Source organism: Canis lupus, chromosome 22, assembly GCF_003254725.2.
Source record: "Canis lupus dingo isolate Sandy chromosome 22, ASM325472v2, whole genome shotgun sequence".
In the NCBI taxonomy this organism is placed as follows: Eukaryota; Metazoa; Chordata; class Mammalia; order Carnivora; family Canidae; genus Canis; species Canis lupus.
In genome coordinates, this window is record NC_064264.1 from 48,298,564 (window position 1) to 48,312,200 (window position 13,637).

General features: G+C 35.1%; 1 protein-coding gene across 4 annotated transcripts in view; it reads left to right on the plus strand.

Moving 5' to 3' along the window:
- IPO5 (importin 5) overlaps positions 1-13,637 on the plus strand; it is a 56,461-nt gene that overhangs the window by 19,318 nt on the left and 23,506 nt on the right. For all 4 annotated transcript variants that reach the window (XM_025440973.3, XM_025440977.3, XM_035704361.2 and 1 more), the window contains 7 exons: positions 3,399-3,479; positions 5,886-6,078; positions 8,858-8,960; positions 10,067-10,163; positions 10,374-10,478; positions 12,463-12,585; positions 12,674-12,794. In XM_025440973.3, the coding sequence (XP_025296758.1) occupies positions 3,399-3,479; positions 5,886-6,078; positions 8,858-8,960; positions 10,067-10,163; positions 10,374-10,478; positions 12,463-12,585; positions 12,674-12,794 (823 nt within the window). The remainder of the gene's footprint in view (positions 1-3,398; positions 3,480-5,885; positions 6,079-8,857; positions 8,961-10,066; positions 10,164-10,373; positions 10,479-12,462; positions 12,586-12,673; positions 12,795-13,637) is intronic.

A 13,637-nucleotide genomic window follows, 5' to 3' on the forward strand; every position in this document is an offset into this window, starting at 1 on the left:
CAGAACTTTTAAAAGTTTTTAAACTTCCATTGTATAAACCATTTGGTGGGCTTTATATTTTATTTCTGTTAAATCTTCAAGAATTTTTCTCTTTAACTTTATAAAAAATGTTTCTGATGCTTGAAAAAATTGTTTCAATGCCACAAGTCTCAAAATATAATGATTAACGTGAATAAACAATTGAATAAGCAGTTGACAGGTAATACAAAGTTGAATGTCCATGGCATTCATGACAAGACATTTTATATGACATAAGCTTAAGTATTTTATTAATCATATGCATGGATTTTGCATTCTTATTTTTTCCATTGACTTTTTCATTGAGTTTAAAGATTTTATTTATTTATTAGAGACAGAGAGAGAGAAGCAGAGACACAGAGAAGCAGGCTCCATGCAGGGAGCCCGACATGGGACTCCATCCTGGGTCTCACAGGATCACGCCCTGGGCTGAAGGCGGTGCTGAACCTCTAAGCCACCGGGGCTGCCCTTTTCATTGATTTTAATATAGAACTTCATTAATGAGGTTTTAATTGGAGGAGAATAACATACTGAAAAATATACTTGATTTTTGAGAAACCAGGGTGTTTACTAGGTAAAAGTTGTAGTTAGGTAAAACTTGTTCCCTCTTTTCATATGCAAGGTAGGCTTACCATGAATATTTATGGAATGAGTGAAATGAGTGCTTACTAGCATTTTTTTATGGACATGAAAGGGGAGGTGAAATCTGCTTTACATTGTGTGATTGTGCATGGTGAAATAAATGGAATTGAAATTCTTTTTTTTTTTTTTTTTTAAGATTTTTATTTATTTATTCATGAGAATACACAGAAAGGAGAGAGAGAGAGAGGCAGAGAACACAGGCAGAGGGAGAAGCAGGCTCCATGCAGGGAGCCCAACGTGGGACTCAATCCCGGGCCTCCAGGATCACGCCCTGGGCTGAAGGCGGTGCTAAACCGCTGAGCCACCCCACCCGGGCTGCCCTGGAATTGAAATTCTATTTGCCATGACATTGGCAGCATTCACTGAACCTGCCTGGCTTAGTGCTAGGAATATTCTTAGAAAGATTCTTTATATTTTTATATATATTCTTTATGTATATACTTTGTATTTGCTGCACTCCAATATGCTAGGTGCTAGGAATACAAGGAGAAAGAGATACCATCCCTATCTTCGTGGAACTCTATTTAGGCTGATAACCTGGTTTTAAGGCTGTGTTCTTTTTTGCCAAACTATTATCCTTAACCAAAGTTACGGTGTAAATGTAATACTATATCTGGATTGCCACAGTGGAACGTAACAAATGGGGAGAACCCTCTCTCAGGAGTCAGATGTCACTCTTACTAAACTCTCTCTCTCCATTGACTTCTAATTCCTTAAGGAATAGAGTTTAGTATTTGACCTAAATGTTTTTAAGTGTCTACTAGAATTAGCATAGTATAACTGTCAAGCTATTAGTCCCAGTTGGGCAAGGTTTTCTGAGAGTGATAGTTCAGTAAAGAATTTTTTTTTTTCTGAAACTTGATTTAGATCACTGGAAAGTAAAATGGTAAAAAGTTATAACATCTGCAGTGCATCAGGGGCTAGGCTAGGTACAAAGGATAAAAAGACATTTTTATTGTAGTGTGAGAGACTGTGTTTAAATGAAAAGGCTATACTGGCCTTTGAGTTGCATTCATAAAGATTAAGTGAGAAAAATCAAGGTACATCTCTGTTTTTGCAATCATAGAATATCTCTACATAAAATTACTTCATTTCTGTGTACAGAAATTCAGACCATCTTCTCCGCTTTTTTTTTTTTTTTTTAAGATTTTATTTATTTATTCTTGAGAAACACACAGAGAGGCAGAGACATAGGCAGAGGGAGAAGCAAGCTCCCAACAGGGGAGCCCGATGTGGGATTCGATCCCATGACCCCAGGATCACAACCTGAGCCGAAGGCAGATGCTCAACCACTGAGCCACCGAGGTACCCCGATATTCTCAGCTGTTAATTCTTGTCACAGTTTTCAGCGTTGTTGTGTTCCTGCGTGCTAGTGTATTTGAGAGGAACCTAAGGTTATTGGGAGATTTTGAATTCTCCTTTCCCTCACATGTGTTCTTAGGATTAAGATACATTTGAGAAGTTTGAAAACCGTGTAGCACTGCATAAATAGAACTGGTTGGTTGGCGGAGTCATACAGACCCCAGGAGTGAAACACAGAAAGAGCATTCAGTGCTAGGGAGATTTTAAGTACAGTTGACCTCAGAAAACCAGAGTTGTTTCTGTTGCTTATTGTATGTGACCTTGGCCAGGTCATTTAACTTTTGAGCCTTTATTTCCTTATCTGTCAATATCTCAGGGATGCCACAGAGCACTTAGTAAAAGTTAAAATAAGGTAGACATGGATGGATTCAAGGAGACACTGTGTTTCATCTGTTGTCCTTGGGACTTCTATCCAGAGAAACAAAGTAGGTTATAGGGGTGGTGACTCTTAGAGAGCAGACAAAGGTCAAAGGTAAGAGTCTTCTTGGGGAAAACAATTCCAAATATATTTCAAAGAATAAGGTATTTTCCACAGTCCAAGACTGCTATTGTTAGAATTCTTAAATGTGCACATGAATCTATACTTCTTTTCAATTTAGTTTTGTAGACAGCATGTATTTAGATCTTATATTTTGATCCACCCTGACAATCCATCTTTTAATTGGTGTCAATTTTTTATTGTTAACTAATTTGTTCTCGTTTTACATTATTATTGGGAAAGGAAAGATGTGCCCTGAGTCACAAAACCTGGTTTTCTAGATTATTAAAATGATATTAAAGGAATTATATTAAAGTCTCTTGGCCAAATTTCTCCTGGCCATATTCATTTATTTATGTATATAAGTTTTAGTATAATCCTTGCTTGAAAGAAAAAGTAGCATAAGGAATGTGAATACTTTCTTTCCCTTTCTCGGATTTATTTCATTTGAGATATGTTTCTGTTGGTTGTTAAGTAGTGGTAACTTGAACCCAATTCTACATCTTCTGATCTAGAAAATGTTGACAAGATAAGTAGTTTTCCATGATGTAAAGGGATACTAGGTGAGCACTTTACAGCATGGTAGCTCAGGTCACATTGAAGATTTTTTTGGCCCTCTTTTGGCCTTGAGTTTTGTTCATTAGGGAAGCAAAGTTAGGGAAAATGCGCGTGCATTAGAAAAATCTTAAAGCTAAAGGTAGAAGGGAGCTTGAAAGTGATTCTCTGGACATCTTTTCTTTCCAACCAGCTGAAGTGTATTTTGTGGTAGGGGAAAATTTTAACAGCATGATTTCTCATGCATGAATCTTTCCCAGTCTTCATTTCATTTCTTTCCACTGGTGTGCTGATGACATTTTTAAACATATTCTAACCTTAAACATTTTTCTTTTTCCTGTAGGAAACCTATGAGAATATCCCAGGCCAGTCAAAGATCACATTCCTCTTACAAGCCATCAGAAATACAACAGCTGCTGAGGAGGTACTACTCTAATATTTGAGATTATGACATTCTTAAAAAACAAGTTGGAGGGGATCCCTGGGTGGCTCAGCGGTTTGGCGCCTGCCTTTGGCCCAGAGCGCGCTCCTGGAGTCCCGGGATTGAGTCCCGCTTTGGGCTCCCAGCATGGAGCCCGTTTCTCCCTCTGCTTGTGTCTCTGCCTCTCTCTCTCTGTCTCTCTCTCTCTCTATCTCATGAATAAATAAATAAAATCTTTAAAAAAAAAAAACAAGTTGGCTATTAGATACGGGTCTACATGGGTAATGAGAACTGTTGCCATAGACGTTACCAGAACTTTGAACTTAGATTTGCTAAAAGATACTTTGCAGTTAGTTTTTTTGAGTACCCTATATTAAGAATGAAATTTCTTTTTTCCGTGTCAGGTTGATATGTCCAGGATATTTAAGTTAATTTTTTTTTTTAAGTTAATGGTTTTTAAATAATTACATAAGAATTTACTAAAGTGACTTCTGTAGCTATAAAAAAAATTTCTTCCTTTAAACAATTCATTCTGAAGGAGGAAATTTAATTCAGTGTTTTAATGTGTGCCAAATGTTTTCTGAGAAAATATGTATTGTCTGTCTAATCTCTAAGGTAGCAAAGAATATGTGCTAAAGATGTTTAGGAATAAAGAGACACTTTGGTGAATCCTTTATAAATCATGGTTTTCAGCAAATGACCTTATAACTGTACCAAATTTAAATTTGTTGTTTCTTACTGCTTTTCTATGCATTTAACAGTGGATTTTTTTTTTTCCCCAAAGTAATATCCTTATATATAGAGTCTTAAGTGAATGTCAAAATATCCCAAGTCTAGAAATCTAGTCTCACCTCTGTGAACCATGGAATTGAGAATTTGTAAAGTGAAGGAAGACTGGCTGGCTCAGTTGATAGAACATAGGACTCTTGATCTTGGGGATCATGAGTTTGAGCCCCACATTGGCCTTAGAGTTGGTTGGGATTTTTTTTTGTTGTTTTTTTAAGTGAATTTTTAAAGCAAGACTTCTTTACTAATATTAAAATGTGATGAAAATGAAGTCACACTAAACTGCTATATAGTATTGCACCTGACTTGTACTCAGTTTAAATTTGATGTTCTGTGGCAATGCTTAGAAAACAGTATAAAAGTGCCCCACTTTTTAAAAATAGATGACAGAAGGCGCTTCTTCACCTTCGTAATATATTCTTTAATTCAAAATGAATGTCACATATGAAGAACAAACATAAAGTAATGGCTGTTTTAAATCTTGAAATTTGAATCAAGTTAGCTATGAAACAAATTTTAAAGCTAAGAATAAATAATACTAAAAAACTCTCGAATTTTCTTTTTAAAAACCTATGTTGAACCTTTTTTAAATCTTGATTTAAGAATTAGATGATTGTGAACTAGCCTCAGGATCTTGACTGGCTTCATACTTGTTAGTGTAAGTGTGAGAATTGCGTAAACTTGAGATTAGAGATTCTAACCATTTTGAATCCTTTCTAGAGCATTAAAATTTCTTTAAAAGTTTGCTGTATGCCAAAAGTAATTCAAATAAAAAATTCAGTGAAAAATGACTTGAGAAAAAAATTGGCACATTTTATTTGTGTGGCTTAACTCTTTTTTTGTTGGCCACAGTTCCATACTGATTATAGTGATAATGAGCTGCAGCCCAGAAATGAAAGAAAACACGAAAAATTGGTTTAATAGTTTCAAAGGCCTGTTGATTTAATATGATAAAATTTCAGAATGGTGTTTGTCTTTGGATAATCTAAAGGGGAATATTTTACAGAAAATGCCAAACTTAAATATATTCTACAGGTTTTAAATGGGATAAGAATATACACATTGAAATTGATTAGCACTTTCAGGCATTAGGAGCTTGTAATGTTTGTTTGCTCAAATGAAGCATAAAGATAAATGGATATGATAGCATGTTATCTAAGAGGCTAATGAAAGGGCTGTGAAACAACGAGATAGTCCAGGGAGTAATATTAGTAGGTACACTAGAATGAGAGAGCCAGATGGAGAAGTAGGAAAGGAGCATTCTAGGGTTTGCAGTTTATATTAACATTTATTTTTCTTAAAAGAAGGTATTACAAATAGAAATTAAAGGCAGGTTCATCATTGCTAAGATATGTTTCTGATTTGTGACCTGATGGGTTCAAGGGCTTTTCCTTAGCTATGAATAAAAAATAGCTTTTGGGTAGCGTTTTCTGTACACTAGGCTAATGTGATTAGAGAGAGTTTTATTTATTTCACCTGTTTTGTAAAAAAATCTAACAGTGCTTTTGAAATGAATTGTAAAAATAGAATAGTAAAATCCATCAATGGTGGAGTGAATGTAGTCTGTTGGCAATTTTTTCTCTTGTAAGACACCAAGTTATTAACCTTGTTATCCATTTATAGGCTAGACAAATGGCTGCTGTTCTCCTAAGACGTCTTTTGTCCTCTGCATTTGATGAAGTCTATCCAACTCTTCCTTCTGATGTTCAGACTGCCATCAAGAGTGAACTACTGATGATTATTCAAATGGAAACCCAGTCTAGCATGAGGAAAAAAATTTGTGATATTGCTGCAGAGTTGGCCAGGAATTTAATAGGTGTGTATGCGATACATTCATTATTATGTTGTAGAAGAAAATGAATATATCCCTTTTTTTTAAGTGGCATCTTTTTAAAGAAAGATTCACAAGTACCTGAGTACTATTTATTCTGTTCAAAATGAGAGTGATCATGGATTCTGCCTTTAGAGCCAAAAATAAAATGTTTGTGAAGTACAGTCATAATATGTACCTGCTGGTTTTCAGAACATCTGTGTGGAGAAATAGTTTTGTAATTTGCTTAAAAATTGTCAGTTTTATTTCCCCCTTAATCAGGAAAGTTTGGAAAGCACAGTGTAACTTACAACTTACTTTGTAGGTTAAACTTACCAACAGAAGTAAAAATCAGTGGACTCCAGGAGCTTTTATTGTTACATTTGTGTATTAGTAAATTATGCACATAGGCTATTATACCACTATTCTGTGTAGTTTATGAAATACCTCAAAATATTTTTAAACAGTGAAATAAAAGGAAAATCTCTAAAAATGCATTTTACCAATAATCAAAACCCTCTTTGGTCATATTAAAAATATTAACGTGATTGAATATGCTTTGTTACTTTTTTTGACAGATTCAGATATATGTTTTTTTCAGTGAACTTTATTTTAGAGAGCGTGGGCAAAGGGAGGAGGGACAAGGGAAGGGGGGAAAGAGAATCTTAAGCAGACTCTATGCTGAGCACAGAGCCCAGTGCAGGGTTTAATTTCACAACCCTAAAAAAAAAAAAAAAAAAAAAAAAAAAAAAAATTTCACAACCCTGAGATTACCCCTGAGCTGAAACCAAGAGTCAGATGTTTAACAAACTGCACCCCCCCAGGCACCCCAATAGATACGATGTTAAACTCAGTTCATTTATACAGTATATCTAAAGGTTGAAAAGGATGCCCCACTAAGTATAAGGCTAAATGGGAATATCATTGGTTATAAATCATGACACTAATTTTTTTTTTTTTAATTTAAATTCTGGTTAACATATAGTGTAATACTGGTTTCAGGAGTAGAATTTAGTGACTCATCACTTAAGTATAATACCCACCAAATTGCTCATTGCAAGTGCCCTCCTTAATGCCCATCACCCATCTAGCCCATCCCCCGCCCACCTCCCCTCCAGCAACTCTCAGTTTGTTCTCTATAGTGAAGAGTCTATGGTTTGCCTCCCTCTCTGTTTTTATCCTTCCCTTTTCCTGTGTTCATCTGTTTGTTTCTTAAATTCCACATATAAGTGAAATCATATGGTATTTTGTCTTTCTCTGACTGACTGACTTCACTTAGCATGATACACTGTAGCTCTGTCCATATCATTGCAAATGGCAAGATTTCATTCTTTTTGATGGCTGAGTAATATTCCAAGATTACCACATCTTCTTTATCCATTCATCAATCTGGACATTTGGGCTCTTTCCATAATTTGGCTATTGTTGATAATAATGCTGCTATAAACATTAGGGTGCATATACCCCTTCAAATCAGCTCTTTTGTATCCTTTGGATAAATACCTAGTGTAATTGTGGAGTATTAGGGTATGACACTCATTTTTTAATCTCCACTACCAGTATTGCCAAAATTCTTGTTCAAGTCAGCTGAGTGATATTTTTTTTTTAAGACTTTATTTATTTATTCATGAGAGACACAGAGAGAGGCAGAGACATAGGCAGAGGGAGAAGCAGGCTCCTTGCAGGGATCCTGATGTGGGACTTGATCCCAGGACTCCAGGATCACTCCCTGGGCCAAAGGCAGGCACCAAACCGCTGAGCCACCCAGGTGCCCCAGCTAAGTGATATTAACCAATTCTTAAAAGTAGGAAATGTGTTAAATTTTTTATTTTAAATAAGTTCAAAACTCACTGAAACCCTTAATTTTGAATTTTTTTAAGTAGCCTAGGGAATCTGTTTTAAAGTTTTTTTTAAATGTGCAGGTATAAAGTTTTATAGGTGACATATCATTTCTAATTCAAAATCATTTAATAATGCACGGTTTCTAAAATGTTTCAAAATGGTCTCTCCATAGATTTTTATTTTTCATTCCCTCTTGACCCCCAAGCATGACCTTTATGTTAAAGGGACTGATTAGGGTTGGTTTTTTTTTTTTTTTTTTTTTTTTTATGTCAGCTGTGGCAATGTACACTTGTCATTTCAAAAAAGTTCAAATATAGAGGGACATTTTTTAAAAAGTACATGCATAACTTATCTGTAATTTCTATGTCTCTTAAAGTTCTTTGTGACAATATAATTGGTAAGTCATTTAACTGGTACAGATTTTTGTGGTTGTTCACTTTTATTTCAAAGTACCACAGAAATTCTGTTTTTTAAAATCTTATTTAAAAATAAACACCTTGATAGCATGAGTACTGCTCTGGGTCCTGGTATTCCCACTCCTAGATCTTCTCCAGTTTGCAGGCAATTTTTACAGTGTTTTGGCTTCAGGACCTTGATAACAAATATTAACTATGCCTACTTTTTAAACTTTTAATAGCAATAGTATAAATAAAAGATTTAGCCAATCATAGAGTCATAGTGCTGCCTTTTCTCCATATCCCACTCCTTAGAAATAACCATAGCCAGTGTCTGAGCACATAACCCAAAAGCATGGGTGTTTTTTTACAAGATTAGAATGCCATGTTATGGTTAAAGGACCTAATCTGATTAGGATTTTTTTTTAAATACATAGCGTGTAACATTTTCTATTACATACATTGGGGCGTATGAAATGAAAAGATTCACCCTTCATTTTTTGAAGTTTTGACTTCAAAACTTTATGCCTGGATCTCTTTACTTTTAGATGAGGATGGCAACAACCAGTGGCCTGAAGGTTTGAAGTTCCTTTTTGATTCAGTCAGCTCTCAAAATATGGGACTGCGGGAAGCTGCCCTTCACATTTTCTGGTACATACATGGATCTAATTTTCCTGAAAAATTGTCGTGAATGTGCAAAAGCACATTTTAATTGATTGTTTTAGTCTGACTTTTTAGACTTAAATAATGACTTTAGATGAGCTTTGTATTTGTGTTGGAAGTAAAACTGAAAAAACATAAAGCTTCTAATTTCATATTATAATCCTTTTTTGTACACAAGCGTTCTCTACAATTTTTTTCTTTCCTTTGTCTTGTATGATTCCACGAAAGACAGTTACTTCTTTATTTAGAGGTTAACACAGTACTGAATATAAATATGTCTTTTAGAAAACCACTATAATGATGAAATCTTGAAGAAGAAAGAAAAGGCTGGTGAATCCCTATTATTTTCTAGGTCTTCTATAGCCAGACTTAATAAAGTACAGTATTTTAATAAACTTCTATATACTTATAAGCAAATGGTCTAAGTTTAGAATTACGAGTATCTGCACTAAGAAAAATTTTGTCCGTGTTATCAGACAGTTCTACATTAAAAATATAATTGGATTTACAACATTTCAAGATTATATATTTTTTAAAATGCGATCTACCTTGAGCATCAGAAGAGAATAAGGGTAGAGATTACACCATTTTCCACGTCAGTTGTCAAATGTATCTTACCTATATTGGTAATCCAGAGAAGAGAATTAGTTAAAAGTATTCAGTGTAATTGTTAGCCACATTTAAAGCAGAGCAGAATTTGGACTACCTGGATCACTGACTAAACAAGCAGATTATTAGGCAGTGTGGTTACTGCAGCTACCATCTGAAACGTTGTACTTGCTTTTGCCCTATCCTGTACTCCAGGTCACCTTCCTGTGGAGACAGGGTGATAAGGATAAATTGTAGGGCTGGAATTGGCTGCTGAGTAGCGTGCGCGCACCTGGATTGCCCCTGCTTCCAGCCTAATCCTTTCTGCTCTGCTTGTTGCCATTTGTCCAAACCCCAAAAGAGGATTGCTTGGAGGATGGGTAGATGATGTTCAGCCTTCAAGGTTAATGCACACTTGAGTCGGGCTGATGTTTAAGGTTAGATTAGAACATTAGATGTTCCGGCTGACACTACTGAAATATAATGTCATTTTGGATCTTGTTTAGGAACTTTCCTGGAATTTTTGGGAACCAACAGCAGCACTATTTAGACGTTATCAAACGGATGTTAGTTCAGTGTATGCAAGATCAGGAACATCCATCGGTAAATAATTCCAATTCCATTAATATTAACACCTAATTCAATATAACCTTTAACTTGTGAAAGAAATTTCTATACTTGGAGATTATCTTTAGTTTTAATACTTTATAAATACTAGTTACTGATGAAAAATTTCATCTTGAGTAAGAAATCTTGAACTTGAATCCATCAAAAATTTCTCCTGTTTGACATTTTTTACTGTCTTCACTTTAGATAAGGACATTATCTGCCAGAGCTACAGCTGCATTTATACTTGCAAATGAACACAACGTTGCTCTATTCAAACATTTTGCAGACTTGTTACCTGGATTCTTACAGGTAAGAAAACAGTATAAAATAAGTGATCCTTAAATCCTTACTGGTTTTCTGCAGCGTAAAGTCTCATCAAAGTTCTCTAGTGCATTCAGTGTATTTGTTGCCTACTGTGTGCTGGCACTAGACACTAGGAGTTCAGCAGCAAACAAAATGCAAATCTCTAGCCCCATTGAACTCCGATCTTTTTCCCTTCGTAGACTCTCAGTCTCTTAAAAATTGTAGGTTAGGGTTTCAAAACCTTTCTATAACATAAATGATAAAAGCAATTTATGGCTATTAATGAATATGTAATCACATAGGTTATTGCCATGGAATCAACCAAATAACCTACAAAATGTAATGCCCATTTTACATAAGGGGAAACTAAAGAGCGGAGGTTAGGAAACTTGCCCAAGATCACAGTGTTGGTAAGTGATTGAAGCATGTCTCAAACCCAAATTGGACAGCAGTACTTAGTCTTCAATCCAGGGCTTGTAACAGTTTATACTATAAAGTAAATGGTTTATGGTTAATTTCACTTCAGGGTTATTATTATTTTAAGGATACCTTCTGCCTCAAGCAGAAAGTAAAATAAGATTGGGTAAGTTAGAGCAACTTGTTAGACCCAAATTTTGTAATAACTGTATTTTCCATTTTGAAATGCATAGGTAACATACATATGTACACATACAAGTTTAAAATATAAAAATAAATTGCCTTAAGTTGTTACAAAGAAGAAATAAAAAAGGAATAAACAGTAAAATGGCATGCTTTTCAACTTGTATATGGTATGGTATGACTTCAATGAAAGACATATAGACTAGGTGTTTTTTAAGTGACCCATGCAACACAGTAGCTAAACATTTGAACTGATAGATACTATTGACAAGGCAAACACCACAAATGCTGTTAGTATTGATGGTTTGATTTCCAGAAATGGTAAAGATCCAGACAAAACAAAGTTATGTATTCATCCTTGGTTTATACAGTATTTATACTTGGAGGGTGAGGGGGAACCCATGGTACATTAAAAACAAACAAAAAATAATTTGTGAATTTGGTTTTATGTTCAGATCATTGTAAATTAGGTTTTTGTTTTAGAAATACCTGACTTTTGTGACTGTGTGAGATGCATGATAAGCTCGTCATGTGAGTTCCTCAGAAGCATTTGTGTCACAGATGCAGGATATCTAGAAACCCTGGCCTTTGCTCTTCCTCAGTCATTGTGATGACCAAGAAAACTCCTGGGAGAAATAGCATCCCTATTGAGAACCACTGGCTTAGAGAGGATTTGGAAGAGCTAAAACTGAAAAGTTCCATATGAATTCTGCATATTTCAGTAATTTTGCAGGATTTAGTAGAAACTTTTCTCCCTATACTGTCAAACTGCAAAGATAGTTTAGGTCAATGACAAACATTAACTTGTCCATTCTATCATTTTAGTAGTTTATTACCAAAAAATTTTGTGAGTTACCCACTGCTACATTCTAATCTCAGATTTTTCTTCCCCTGAATTTAGAGTAAGCTAAAATGTTAGCCAAAACTTCTAGGAGTTGTCACTCTGAAATAGGGAATGGTAAGATACAGAGTGTATACTTAAATACACAGTGAGTTAACTTGATGTCAAAGAGAAATAAATTGAGTAATATTGGACATTTTAAATGTATCATAGGGTCTAGTAGTTACTGCATGTCTGAAAAAGACTAGGATATGGATATTGGAGGGACAGAGAAAAGTAATTCCTTAACAGCCTTAAGTTTGCTATGCTGGTTACTATAATTCCGGCTTAGATTTAAATCTTTGTATGTTTCTAGTTAATATTAGTCAAAAGGAAGGAATATATGCGGCTGTGAGATTTGCACTCTTTAGATTGCTAAATTGTTATTTAGTAAAAAATATTCTTCAATAATATTCTGTTGTCTGCCTTTTAATGTTTTGACAGTGAGACATCACATCTATAAAGTAACTTGAACCTAGACCTTTTTCTTTTCTCTTTCATTTTTTCTAGGCTGTGAATGACTCGTGCTACCAGAATGATGATTCAGTCCTGAAATCCCTTGTTGAGATTGCAGATACTGTTCCAAAGTATTTGCGTCCTCACTTAGAAGCTACTTTACAGCTAAGTCTAAAGGTAAATTAAATATTTCAGTAAATGTCTGTTTATCCTTTTCAGTTAATAATCTAAACTACTAAATGTATAAAATACGTTTTCTCTATAGTTGTGTGGAGACACGAACCTCAATAATATGCAACGCCAGCTTGCCCTTGAAGTAATTGTGACCCTCTCTGAGACCGCAGCTGCTATGTTAAGAAAACATACCAATATTGTTGCACAGACTAGTAAGTCAAAGGTCTTTAAATAGTTTGTTCATGTGGAAAAATTGTTGGATGAACTTGCTGAAAATTGTGTAAGCTCACAGATTTCTTGAGAATATTATAAAATGTCTTTCACAAACAGATGAATGGGGAGAAATTTATCTCTGTACACATTTATGTGCATGGACCCAATATGGTAACTATGCTGTAGACATTCTGAAGTCCCACAGTTGTAGGCATGACTTGTGACACCTGGATATCAAAATATATAGAAGACTTTTTTGGGGGAAATCGGATAACATGTTGAAAGACTAATAGAAGAACTAAACATTTCTCTTCAAATTGATCTATAAACGAAGACAATGTTGGTCATAAGGTTGATCATAGAATTTGTGTAAAATAACATATGGCCTGAAGTAGCCAAGTCAATTTTGGTGAGCAGAGTGGAGATCTTGCCTTCTCAGCTATGAAGATTTAGAAACTGTTGGTGGTACAGGTGTAGGCAAATGGATTGTAGGAAACAGGATTCTATGAGCAGATCCGCTTACATGGAAACAAAGCTGACTTTAAAAGATAAATAATTGGGGCGCCTGAGTGGCTCAGTTGGTTAAGCGTCTGTCTGCCTTTATAGCTCAGGTCATGATTCTGGGATCAAGCCCCATGTCCAGCTCCCTGCTGAGCAGAGTCTGCTTCTCCCTCTGCCTCTCATGTCCCCCCACCAAATAAATAAAATGTTTTAAAAAACTAAGAGAACAGTTATTGACCAAAGGTCATTTCTGTGGCAAAAATCTATCCCAACCTCGGATATCCTATAAAAATTAATTCAGGGTTGATTTAGCACCTAAATGAGCGACACGTTTTACAAAC